The sequence below is a fragment of the Monodon monoceros genome, unplaced genomic scaffold, assembly GCF_005190385.1.
Source record: "Monodon monoceros isolate NGI ecotype Baffin Bay Population unplaced genomic scaffold, NGI_Narwhal_1 Contig865_ctg1, whole genome shotgun sequence".
Classification (NCBI taxonomy): Eukaryota; Metazoa; Chordata; class Mammalia; order Artiodactyla; family Monodontidae; genus Monodon; species Monodon monoceros.
Window position 1 is genome coordinate 1 of NW_021703653.1, and position 12,801 is coordinate 12,801.

General features: G+C 42.7%; 1 protein-coding gene across 2 annotated transcripts; it reads left to right on the plus strand.

The window, feature by feature from the left end:
- The first annotated feature begins 2,976 nt into the window (after positions 1-2,976).
- Positions 2,977-5,116, plus strand: LOC114891719 (transcription elongation factor A protein-like 1). 2 transcript variants are annotated; one of them, XM_029215983.1, is made up of 3 exons: positions 2,977-3,178; positions 3,613-3,686; positions 4,057-5,116. In XM_029215983.1, exons 2-3 carry the CDS (start codon positions 3,648-3,650, stop codon positions 4,561-4,563), a joined length of 546 nt encoding a protein of 181 aa, XP_029071816.1. In that variant the 5' UTR covers positions 2,977-3,178; positions 3,613-3,647; the 3' UTR covers positions 4,564-5,116. The 2 variants fall into 2 exon arrangements, with proteins under 2 accessions (XP_029071816.1, XP_029071823.1); XM_029215990.1 differs by having other exon boundaries at positions 3,613-3,680.
- Positions 5,117-12,801: the final 7,685 nt, after the last annotated feature.

Consider the following 12,801-nt stretch of genomic DNA (forward strand, 5'->3'; position numbering starts at 1 on the left):
GGCTTCCTCAGATCCCCCAGAGAAAGGCCACACCCCTGAAGACTGTTGTCATGGCAGCAGCAGCCAGGGCTGACTGCCTTCCCCTTTTCCTGTATGGCTGCCCTGCCTGCCTTCTGGGACCTTCGGCTCCTGTTCCCTGACATTCCCTTTGTACCAAATGGTTGTCACCGTGGCAGAACCCCCTTCACCTTATGATCTCTTGAGAGCCCTTTCTCTCAAGGGAATCTCAAATCAGCTATTGTCAGGGAGAGACGTAGAGCCAATACGAAGATATTGTCTTCATTCCTTCTTTCAGGTTCTAGTTCCTCATACCTCCCTTGTCTGACCCCCATGTTTACCAAGTGCTCATCAAGGGTTAATTTATACTGGTTTGGGAGCTTTCAGAGGCAACTATGTCTTCTATCAGCAGCAGCAGAAGGTAATTCCACCCTGAGAAAGGAAAGGAGGGGAGCTGGCCTGGCAGAGTGTACTCCTGGCTGCCACACCCAAAGGGAAAAGGAATTTTTTCATTTGGAGTCAGAGCTCTTTGCTGAAGATCTCCTCTAGATCTTTCCTGAGCTTGCTGAATTTATCATCCCATTTAGTACTAATGGTGTGATGTAAATTAATATTTTGTAGCTAATGTACTGAATGACAGAATCTGAATACAAAGAATGAGGGAGTGAATCTAACTGACAACATTTAACCCAGAAAAATACAAGCTTCTGCACTTGGGTTAAAAGTAAACTGATTTACAGAAGTGCATTAACAGGGGTTTGGGGATCTCAGTTGACTGCAACTTAAAGTGGATTCAACTGTGTTATATGGCATCCACAAAATCTACTAAGATCTTAGGATGCATCTGTAGATGTATCGTGGCTATTCTAGAATGAAGGGTGTGGTAAGATCACTCCATGCTACACCAGGAAGAATATCCAGTATTTTCAGACATTTACAAATTCAGGAGCATGTAGGATGGTGAGTGACTTTGAACATATATATCACGTCAGAAGGAGCTGAAACAACTGGGGAGGTTAAACCTAAAAAAAAACAGTCTTGGTGAGAACATAACTGTTGAAGGATTAAATGAGATAGTATATGAGATAGTGCTTAGTGCAATGCCTGGCACACGGGCTCAATTAATGTTAATAATAAAAGAATGATAATTAGTAGTATTATCAGTACTGTCATACTATTATTATTGTTACTAGCACTACTCCAGGTCCTTTACACATACTGACTCATTTATTCTTCTTACCAATCCTATGAGGTAGGTACTATTTTGTCTCCAATTTTGCAGATGGGAAGTAGAGTCACAGAAAGGTCAAGTATATTGCCCAGTGTATCTCACAGGTGGGCAGGGGAAAGAACAAGAACATTAACTTTGGCAGTGTCAGGTTGTCAAGGGTAAAAGGCACTTTTGTTATTTTACACTTGTTTTGTAACACTCCAGAGGGCAGAACCAGGACCAATGTGCATAAACTACAAGGAGGCAGATTTCAGCTCAAAGGGGGAAAAAAAACACTGAATGATTAGAACTGTCTGAAATTTCACTGGAGTATCTCTTAAGGTAGTGAGTCCTCCATCACAGGATGTGAGGAAAAAAAGGATAAAAATGAAGAATGAATAAATGGGGCTCCTCTCGGAAAGAAACCATACAAATGATGAAGCCAACCTTTGGTGAAAAGAATAAAGAAGGTAGAGTGAAACTTGGTTTAAAAGACACATATCATTGAAAAATTGAAAGGTAAAACAGTTATGGAAAATATATAAAGGTGAACTAATATCTATCTGTCTTGCTGCTATCTCAACACAAAGTAAACTAGATGTTGGAGAAAAGTGACAAAAAGCTCTTAAAATGGGAAATTCCACGTATGAATTTCTGTTTGGAAACTTACTAGACAGCCCAGGATCCTCACAGATCTGATGGTCACCTACCCTGAAAGTGTAAATTATGAGAGGTATAGTCTGCTCTCTGGAAGAAAGGCCATCTGCATGATAAAGTAGCATCCAGGCTGATGTGAGATGCAGGCATGAAGTCGAAGATCATAAAACACCATTAGATCCAAAAGTACATGCTTGTAATAACAACTGTGTTAGCATGATTTTAATCCTGCTACTTTGTGTGTGCTCCAAAGAATTATTACATAGTTTAATATGAATGTCCTCTGTGCTGAATCTATCTTTTTGGGTATAGCAGTCCCAGGACCCAAATATTTGCACATTTAATGAATTGATATAAATTTCGTCAACCAGCAACACCAGTAGGTTGCTGGTTAAAGATTTAGACCCCCAGCAAAATCTATTTCTTCTATTATAAATAATAATTACTCAATAGTATATATATGGTACATATGTAATATAAATACATACATACATATATATATATATATAATAATGCCATGCTCTCCACCAAAAGTGCTCCCATTTCAGATAGTAAATAAGTTTTCAAACTATTTGTACATAGATGCACAAATGTGTATTTTGATTTATGAAAATCAAAGTACTCAGTCTTTTTAGATTTATGTATTGATACTTCACAAACTTTACTCTTTCTAGAGCTCTAGAACTGAATGATTACCAATTTAGGCTGGAGCTTTTCTACTTGTGATTTAGGTCTGGAGACTCAAGAAAAAATCCTTAAGTCATGGAAAAGTGAAAGTTTATCTCCCATGAAAGTGACAAGAGATGAAAACCATGTTGATAGAGCCTAAACGGACATGATGGAGTTATGGATGTGGATTAAACCTGGAAGAGGTGGCATATGATAGTGACTCATTAAGGAGAAACAGTCAAATTTCAGTACAGGATCTGAACTGTAGGGGAAATAATGGGCCTTGGTAGCTGATGACAGGAGAATGAGGGAGAGAGGTGTTATCAGGGGAAGAGGCAGAGAGGAAGAGGCAATAACCCTCAAGACTGGATGCTGACCGCCTCTAGTAACCAGGAAAAGGCAAATATAAACAGAGAGGTGAGTGACGACGATGTATGGTGTGTTAGGGGGTCAGGAAATATCGGCTGGTTGCGGCAGCACCGCCGCCGGTCAAAGTGGTAACTGGGGATCTGAGCTTGGCGGTGACGCGCGGCCATCACGTGACCAGAGCCTGTGTCTGCCCAAGTCCCTCTCGTCGTGGTCCTTTTTCCCTGTCCAGACACCATCTTCCTATTGCCCTTTGGTCGAGGGGAAAAACAGAAGGAAGTAAGTCCCCTCCGCCCTCTTAAATCGGTGTAAGTGTCGGTGCTGCCCAGTAACCCCTGGGATTGGGATGGCACAGAGTTCAGGCCTTCCCCTGTGCCCCGCCCCGCCCCGCTCCGCTCCCGCGCCCATATTTCGGTGCAGAAAATGGTGGTCTAGGGGGTGGGGTGGGGAGGTGAGTGGGCCCCCCCCCACGGGAAGGAAACACGGACACTTAGAAACAGCTTCTAAGTAGTCCTTCGCTTTCACTTCCCGCCTGGAAACAAATGGCGAGCATTGCGGGGTTGGCGGGGGTCAGGGGGAGAACGAAGCTTTGAGATGGGGCGAGGGGGAGGGGAACACGGGGTGAGGCAGCTGGTGCCTGTAAAAGGGACGTGTGAGTCAGTCCCTCCCTCATCCCCGCTCCCCGCCCCCTACCCTGTCTTGTCCGTCTGCAGCTCCGCAGGTCACAGCGGGGCACCTGGAGGAGAGGATGCCTAGGAGCCAGCCGCCGGGAGAGGTCCAGGTCGGGGTAGGGTTGGGCAGCGGGCCGGGATGGGGTGAGAGGGAGGGCGCTTGAGGGAGCCGGGTCCGCGGCACTGCCAGCCCGCCCCGCCCCGGCCCCAGCGGGAGAGGCCTCTGTGGCAAGGCCTGCCGGGAAAATGGTGGGCTTTCGGAAGGAGAGGGGGACAAGGTGTGGGGAGGCCGGGGGGGGAACGACCAGACGCGGCGGGGTCCCGGGGGCCGAAGAGACCCTCGGCCAGCGTAGGTTGGAGTACCCGGGCCCAGACTCGGGAAGAGGCAGGTATTGGAACCCATGGGCGGGGTTTTGGTCCAGACAGCGAGTATTCTGACTCGCCTTTGCCTTTCCTGTCTCCTGTGAATAACCGTGCTTAAAAAAGACCATCCTGAACATGGAAAAAGCCTGCCAAGAGCCTGAGGAGCAGCCACAGAGCTCGCCCAAGGCGGAGGAGGAGCGGCCTCCTGTGGAACACTCTCCCGAAAAGTCGTCTCCGGAGGAGCCGTCTTCGGAGGAGCCGTCTTCGGAGGAGCAATCCTCGGAGGAGGAGTTCTTTCCTGAGGAACTCCTTCCTGAGCTCCTTCCTGAGATGCTCGTGTCCGAGGAGCGCCCTCCTCAGGAACGCCTGTCTAGGAAGGACCTTTTTGAGGAGCGCCCTCCCATGGAGCAGCCTCCTTGCGGAGTGGGCAAACATAAGCTAGAAGAGGGAAGCTTTAAAGAAAGGCTGGCTCGCTCCCGCCCGCAATTTAGAGGGGACATACACGGCAGAAATTTAAGCAATGAGGAGATGATAAAGGTAGCAGAGGAGATGGAAGAGATGAAGCGAGTACGAAACAAATTGATGATCATGCATTGGAAGGCAAGGCGGAACCGTCCTTATCCTATTTAATGTGTTCGGCCTTTAATTCTGTTTTGCCTGGTATGAGTATTATCACCTGACCTTTGTTTGCTTTTTCTCATATACCTTACCCCGTCTTCTTAATCTTAACTTTGCGTCGCTTTATTTGAGGTGTTTCGCTTGTAACTGGCATAAAATTACCCCCCCCATCTGCAAGTCCCCCTCTTTCAATCATAAGTCTTCTCCATTTGCATGGAAAAGATGTACATTATATATTGTGAAGTGAAAAAAGCAATTTTCAGAAAGTATATGTAGTATCCCCTTTTTGTAAAAAATGTATATTTATATATTAATATGAAAAGAAAAAACTGAAAGTATATACTTTAAAGGCTTAACAGTGGCTATCTGTGGTAAGATAACAGGTGACTTGTTTGTTTTTCATTTTTGCTGCATCTGAATTTCTCATTTTTTCAAGATGAACACATTTTACATGTGTTGCAAAAAAAACCCAATATAATAGAAAAATTGTAAAGCAATTTAAAAATAATGTCAATCAGCTTATAAAGATAATGTGGCACTTAATAAATACTTGACAGAACTTAAATCCCATGTTTTTTTCTGAATCTCTTAGGCAGAGATGTAAACCAGGTACTGTACTCATATTTGTTTAAGGGTCATTCTTTTCGCATTTAAATAGGAATAGGAGAATTTACAGGGCTGCTGCGGAACCAAATGAGGTAAAGGTCATGTGAGCTGTACTTTTTCCCCCTACTTGCACATGCTGGACCCCATCCCCTATAGATTCCCTTCAGATACTGGGGATAGTACCCAAAGGAGGTCTCGTTTGCACTCACAAATCCTGTGCAATTCCAGGTGAGTGCCACATGCTATTCCTGTCCTGCTATTCTCTTCCCTTAGATACCACCATGTCTGCTGGGTACCGCTGCCCCTTCTCCTGGGTCCTGCTCCTTTCATGGCCCCCATCACAGCTGAGGTGCCAGAGTCCTCAAGGTGCAAAGCTTTACTGATTGCTCTGGAGTCCCCGCTGGGCCAAAGCTGAACTGTGTCTCTTAACAGATATATGAAGGATGCCCCTCCTCTAGCTTTAATATTACACCTGTCCAGGTGGATACCATCCCAGTGCTGCTTAGACCTCTATGTCTTAAAGAATTCTTAGCAGAATAGTCTTTCCTATTTATTTTTTTCCCAAAAGCCTCCCCTTTTCTCCATTGAGCGCAAACATGAGTTCACTGGGACCTGGGCTCGGAGATGAATATGTGAGCCAGACACAATGCTTTGTGCTCAGAATTGGAACCCCCTCCCAAATAATCTCCAAGGATAACTATGGTTTTAATTGCCCAACATTTGCTTAGGGTGAGTTCTCTCCCAGGGGCTTTTGGCAGGCTTGCCTCACCAATTCATCTGACTTACTCAATATGTATAAGTTAAAGAGGAAATTAAGACCTAAGCTCAGGGACTTCCCTGGTGGTCCGCTGGGTAAGACCCCTTGCTCCCAATGCAGAGGGCCTGGTTTTGAACCGTGGCTGGGGAACTAGATCCCGCACATATGCCAAAACTAAAGATCCCGCGTGCGGCACCTAACACAGGTGTTTATTTTGGCGCAGCCAAAATAAACAAATATTTTAAAAAAAGACAAGCTCAAACTAGGACATTTCCCTTCTGCCCCACCCCACATCAACAAGAAACATGCAAAAGTCATTAAAGCGCTATATGTGTGTGTGTGTGTGTGTGTGTGTGTGTGTGTGTGTGTCTGTATCAGGTGTTATGATTTCTGTTAAACTCCTTTTTAAAAATCTAAGATTTGTAAGTAATTAAAGTACTAATATATATGCATATACATATATATGTGTCTGTATCAGATATTATGATTTCTAAGATTTTGTTTTATTGATCATGTTAATTCTAGAAACACAGATAGTGGCTAATAATTTTTGAATTATGACCCAGTCCTGAACCCAGTCTGTCTGATGGACTATGTTAGCTTCAGTGTGTTCACATCTCTAGAAAGCATGAATTGCAATTCCAAAGGGATCACGTTAGGGGTGAATTTCCCCAAATTCAACATTAAAATTATTCAAACATTTCAGTTATCAGTGTTTCTCCTATAAAGTATGCAGAGACCTGGGCTCTACCCCAGACCCACTAAATCTGCTTTTCTGTATATGAGCACACAAGGTGGAGAGACACTGCTATCTATATACAATATACTCCTGGTTTTAGTAAGAATAAACTATGACATAAATAGAAGAAAGTACAGATGATTATATCAGAATTAGAGAGGTGAAAGGCTTGTCCAACCATATATTTAAATAAGGAATTAGAAACAACTTCATCAACTTTACTACATAAAATTTAGATTTTTTTTGCAACAAAGCAAGACCATACACAGAATAAAAACCTAAGAGAGATGACAAAACAGCAAGATGTATTTTCTATGGTTGACATTATGTAATGCCTTGCATTGCTTCCTTACAATATGAGTAAGGTACATCAGAAATAAATTCAAAGTTCTCCTTTGGTAATCAGATCTCAAAATGGTAAGCCAGTCCTGTGCCCTTAATTTTGCTTTTGCTTTAATTTTTTCACTGTGTGATGCCATTAGGGGGGATCTTCATGTCTCCAGACCATTCCTCAAGGTTATGGTAGCCTGATGGATGCTGACTGGGTTGGATTCTGGCTGGAGTGAGTTGAGGGTCCAGCAACTCACTTGCCAGCTGTATAGGATGGAATGAATCCAGCCCCCTGACACTGAGGGGTGGTGCTGGGGCAGGATGTGGAAAGGCTCCCCCAAGCCACACTCCTCTCCAGGGTCGTCTGACATTGGTTTCTCTGCACCAGCTTGCAGCAGGCACCAGACTCTTCTAGGCTAAAGGCCAGGCTGTCCTGGACATACACACCAGGAGGACAACAACTGTCCCATTGCAGGTCAGAGCACTTTGCTTCTCTTTCCTTTTCCCTGTCTCTTTTGGGGAACCTTTTATAGGGGAGGAGATAAAGCCCGAGGATTCCCAAGTGGAAACATTGGTCTGAACAGTCTTTGAGCAAACAGATGTCTGACCTGGCTGGGCCTGACCAGGTAACTTGGGGCTGAAGCAGAAGGGGCTGGCCCTTCTGTCAGAGTCCAGTGAAGTAGCCCCCTTGAAATGGGGTTAGACCTCAGACACGACCTCACCCATCCCTCTCCCACTCACGTTGCTCAGATTCCCAGAAGGGCCTCAGATGTGCCCTGGCCTGTTTGGGTGGTTCTGTGGTGACTTTAGGTGTGTGTGTGCCTGGTGCGGCGCTTCTGATGCCTGCGTCAGCCCAGGCCCAGAGGCACGGGAGCCCCCAGGTAAAGGGAGCTTCAAAGGCATGTGGTCTCACAGCTCAGGAGAAAAGGGGTGGCACCTCCTGTGTGAACACCCCTATGCACTGCAGGCCTAGCTCACGACTTGGAGGTCAGGGTAGTCAGACTGTGGATTGGTATGAAGATGTTTTGGAGGCATTGATGTTGGAGGGTCAGCAACATCCAGAGCCTGGTTCTCTGGCCCCCTCACCACTTCCCTGCCCGCACAGAAGGCTGATATCCCCATCACGTGCCCAAGAAGCTACTTGCCTGGCCAACTCCAGAGCAGAAAGCGTTGAGGGTCCAGGACCCTGGAGAGAGCTGTCTGCTAAGCAGGATGCCCAAGCCCTTGGGGGACAGTGCCTGGGAGTGGGAGCCCCTCTGGTGAGGCAGGGTAGAGGGATTGGGTCCAGGGTCCTTGCAAAATGCCCAGAGACTGCTCCCTCTCCCATTCAGAAATATAAACTCAATTATTTTTACAAATGAGGAAGATTATACAGATAAATAAGAAGTAGACCCTGTGTTCTAACTCAGATTTGTCTGAATCAAGTTCTGTGTTCTGCCCACTGTGCCACACTGCCTCCAATTTAGATTGTAGCTTTCTGGGGCTTAGGGAATAATTGATTTAGACTTGCTAAGTATGGTATCCTTGTTGGTTTGTGCATTTGGGTGAGCTTCCACACTATTATCTTTTTCCAGGTGGAGCCATCCAGTAGGCAGTTAGATATGTGTCTAGAATTCGGAAAAGAGATTGGCATGGAAATACGGATTTTGGTTGGTGCTACCTGGTGCATAGTAAGCAAGAATCCAATTGTATATCCTTCTGTCCTTTCCTATAAATATATATTTTTCAAACAGAAGTGCGATTCTACTGAATTCACTGAATCATAGTCTGTGTGTAGAAAATGAACTTTTTCTTTAGACCTCTGCCAGGATAATACGTTTTGAAGAGTATTTAGAAACTAGAGGTAAGCGCGCCATCTGGTGGCCTCAGCCGGACTGCGAGCAGAAAACAGCTAACGAGAGACGGAAGGAGAGAAACTATTGGGTGATAGGGGAGAAGACCTCAATCCTGACTCACACTGGACTGACACAGTATCAGCCTCTTCCTGGGAGTGAGGTGGCACAAGAAGCAACCTATAGTTAGATGGTTTTTCTCTGTCTCAGGTCAAGATAAGTGTGTTTGTGCAAGTGTGTGTGTTTAAACTGAGTGATCTTACACTATTTTCACTTTTTCTCTGATTGTGGAAGTTACATGTTTCTACTAGAAAATATCTGCAAATGTAGACAAGTATAAAAGAAGATATGAACTACTTATAGTTTCTCTACCCAGAGAAAATAATATTAACATGCATGTACTTACACTGTGTGTATATATATCTCCTTTTATATACTCATCAATTTACTTTTTATATAGTATATATGTATATTACTTTATATATTTATATATTATACATTTAAATACTTTTATGTATTCATATGTATATTTGTACTTATATCTTATATAGCATATATTTTTTTAGTCCTTTATTTTTCCTTGTACATGTGCCATGACATTCATATGGGTATTCATTCTATCAACCACACTGCTTGGTGAAGAAGATAATCTTACCTTGTGTAGTTAAGCTGGCTAAAATTGAATGAATTTATTATAAGGGTTTTAAAAAAATAAGCTTTAGTATCAATAGTGTACTTATGTAAAACTGAAACTTAATTTTCTTTTTCTCTGGTATAAGGAAAAAGTTTTATGGACTATTAGTCTGCTCATGATAAGAGATTGTGAAAGGTTTTTCTTTACCTTTTAAATAATCTGTCTGGAAAGCAAAGATTTTGTGTCTTACCAAGGTAGTTTCCTATGCTTCATATTGTCTTTATCATCAGGTCTTTGATTACTTAAAACCAAGTCTTCTCAATATTTCCTTTAAAATCTTTTTTCACTTTGGTTAGATGGAAATTAAGTAGCTTCATAATGATCTGTGATCCTTTTTAGTCAAGCGTCCACGTTCTTATTTTTGACTAACTTCCCAAAATCAAATTCTAAAGTCTTTTTGACCTCAAACTAATTTTGGAATTTTCTAAAGGGGCCCTGGAAAATCTCAAAAGATTTGTTCTCTCTCCTTTAAAAAAAATGAGATATTAAACTAATTAGGCTTATTTGATATTTTAAACTTTCTTTGGGTTATATTTGTATACGTTATTAATATAAGTGTTCCAGAAATTGCATGAAAATTCTAGACTTCTGATATGTCCGGGTATAATGTTATAAGTCATAATGCTAGTTATTGTCTTAAAATATTGTGCCACAGAAATAACCGAATTTCCTTATCAATTGAATTATAATGTACTTTTATCAGATCTTTAACGATGGCCATTTATTTATTTATTTATTTTTTATGGTACGCGGGCCGCTCACAGTTGTGGCCTCTCTCGTTGCGGAGCACAGGCTCCGGACGCGCAGGCTCAGCGGCTATGGCTCACGGGCCCAGCCGCTCCGCGGCATGTGGGATCCTCCCGGACCGGGGCACGAACCCGTGTCCCCTGCATCGGCAGGCGGACTCTCAACCACTGCGCCACCAGGGAAGCCCAACGATGGCCATTTTTAAGCCTCTTGTCATTTATAGATAGTTACTGTTTTATTCTGATGATTTTGCAAAAGTGCTTCAACTTCAAGGAGATTCATGAAAAGGACTCTGAGAAGTACAGATTTCTGATAACTTTCACATCATACCACTGAACTGGGTAAGAATCTATAGAACTCGAATGAAAAAACTGGAGTCATTGTCAATATTATGACCTAGTATGAGTGTGTTTTGTGTCTGGTAATTGCAATCATTGTTGCTTTTGTTGTGTTCATCCATTTACAATGCTTGGTGTCAGTTTATTTATCTCTTGTAAAAATAAAATACAGTGTGTGTGTGTGAAAAAAAAACAACTGGATTCATAAGACTGCTAACAAAAGATCAAGATCAACAAGAGTTAATTTACGTGGGATTGAATCAACTAACGAGGATGATTATAATTTTTTATGACTTTGAAACATCTTGGTTCTCTAACGTTTTGTTTGCCAAAGTTAAGGAAACCTCTTTTTATTTTCTCTTAAGCAATCTATGATTTACAGCTAGTTGGTAAAGTATACCCTTATGAACAAAGGTGAAACAGTTACTTTTTCTCCCTGTCTGATTCCTCCAGAGTTCGGAAACTTACTGGGTAGTTTTTTTGTTTGTTTGTTTGTTTGTTGTTTTTACTGGGTAGTTTTCATGGCAATGTAGTTGTTCGCATTGGTTCAATAAGAATCCGTTCTTGTAACAGGACACAGTTAGAAACATTGGTTATATTAACAAGGCTTTAACTGTGTAGGGGAAGAAAAATAATTCACTCTACCCTTCTAAGGCCTTGGCTGAGATCTGCTGTTAATAAAAGACAGATTAACAGGAGAAAAACAAGCAGAAGTTTAATACCATGTATACCTCCTGTATAAATAGGAGATACCCAGGAAAACTGAGTAGCTCCCCAAAATGGCCCAAGCCATCACCTTAAATACTATCTTCAGCTAAAGACAAAAGATGTTGGTGGGGGTGGGGCAGTCTCGGGCAGTTACTGTTACTGAACCGGGTTCGTTTGCCTGATGTTCAGCAAGCCAAATGATGAGATGCTGAGGTTTTATAGCAGAGGACAGGATTATTCACAAGGCGGCCATGTGAGGAGACAGGAGAACAAGTCTCAGATCTACCTTCCCAATGTCGAGGGGCTTGAGATATTTATGGGATAAAGAAGCAGGGTGGTCTTAGGCATGGGGAAAGGTGATTGGAGGTAGGGAAAAGGTTAGGTAATTAGTGTTCTGCGCAGGCATATCTGAGTTATGTGCTTCTTCATGGGATGTATGTTAAAAAATGGAGGTGCTAGGGAGATCAGCTTGGTGCTTTGTTACCACCTAGAGGGGTGGGATAGGGAGGGTGGGAGGGAGGGAGATGCAAGAGGGAGGGGATATGGGGATATATGTATATGTATAGCTGATTCACTTTGTTATAAAGCAGAAACTAACACACAATTGTAAAGCAATACTCCAATAAAGATGTTAAAAATAAATAAATAAGTAAAAAATAAAAGTCAAGGCTTTTCCCAGTTTGGTGGATAATAATAAATAGTAAATAGTTTTTCTTCTGGGTCCTGAAAGACAGTCCTCTGGGAATGTTTTATGTCAGAATAGGACAGGCCATGGTCCATCTAAGCCTGTACAAAATGACAGGTAGCTTCCCTCCTGACTTCTATCAATCTTCATATTATCAGATGACACTAACAAGCATGATTCTATAGCTTTATATGAGTGTGATGAATAAGACCAAAACAAAATGCCTAAGTACTTTTAAAGCAATATCCCAAAACTTAGAAAGTCAGTGGGTTTCTGAAAGATTTTGTAAAGGAAAACAGTGTATATCGAATTCTACCTTCTTACTGAGGATGGTATGTACTAGAAATGTTTTCCTTCTAGGCAAAAATCTGAAAATAGATGAACTGAGTAGAAAATCTAGGTCAAGGAAGGGTTAAAGTGGAAAGTTGACCATGGCATCAGGGGTATCAAACACCAATAAAATGTACCTGGAGAGAGATGTTCATCCTTGCTTTTCCTTTAACAAAGCTTGGTGGAATGCCTCATGAGAAAAAAAAAATGGAGGTGTTTAGCATGATCTAAGGGTGGAGTTTTCAGTGCTCTGATGTTAAAAGGTCCTTCATCAGATACCGGCGCAGGCCTAGTTTTAGGATTGGTGGTCCCAACCAGTTTTAGCCAGCTTGAACTGGACAGGACCTACTCCAAGTTCCTGGAAAACAACTTAAGTCTCGTTACTATAGTGACCCATACGTCAGAGGCTTTATCTGTAGGGGTGGTTAAGAAGTCTTATGATATATTACCTAAGCTTGGTGGGTATGCAATTAAAGAAGGGGAA

Excerpts from the sequence above, each read along its gene's own strand:
- LOC114891719 (XM_029215983.1), top strand. The coding sequence starts at position 3,648 with ATGCCTAGGAGCCAGCCGCCGGGAGAGGTCCAGGTCGGG. Across the intron at positions 3,687-4,056 it reads CGGGAGAGGTCCAGGTCGGG|ACCATCCTGAACATGGAAAA; the intron begins GTAGGGTTGGGC and ends TGCTTAAAAAAG.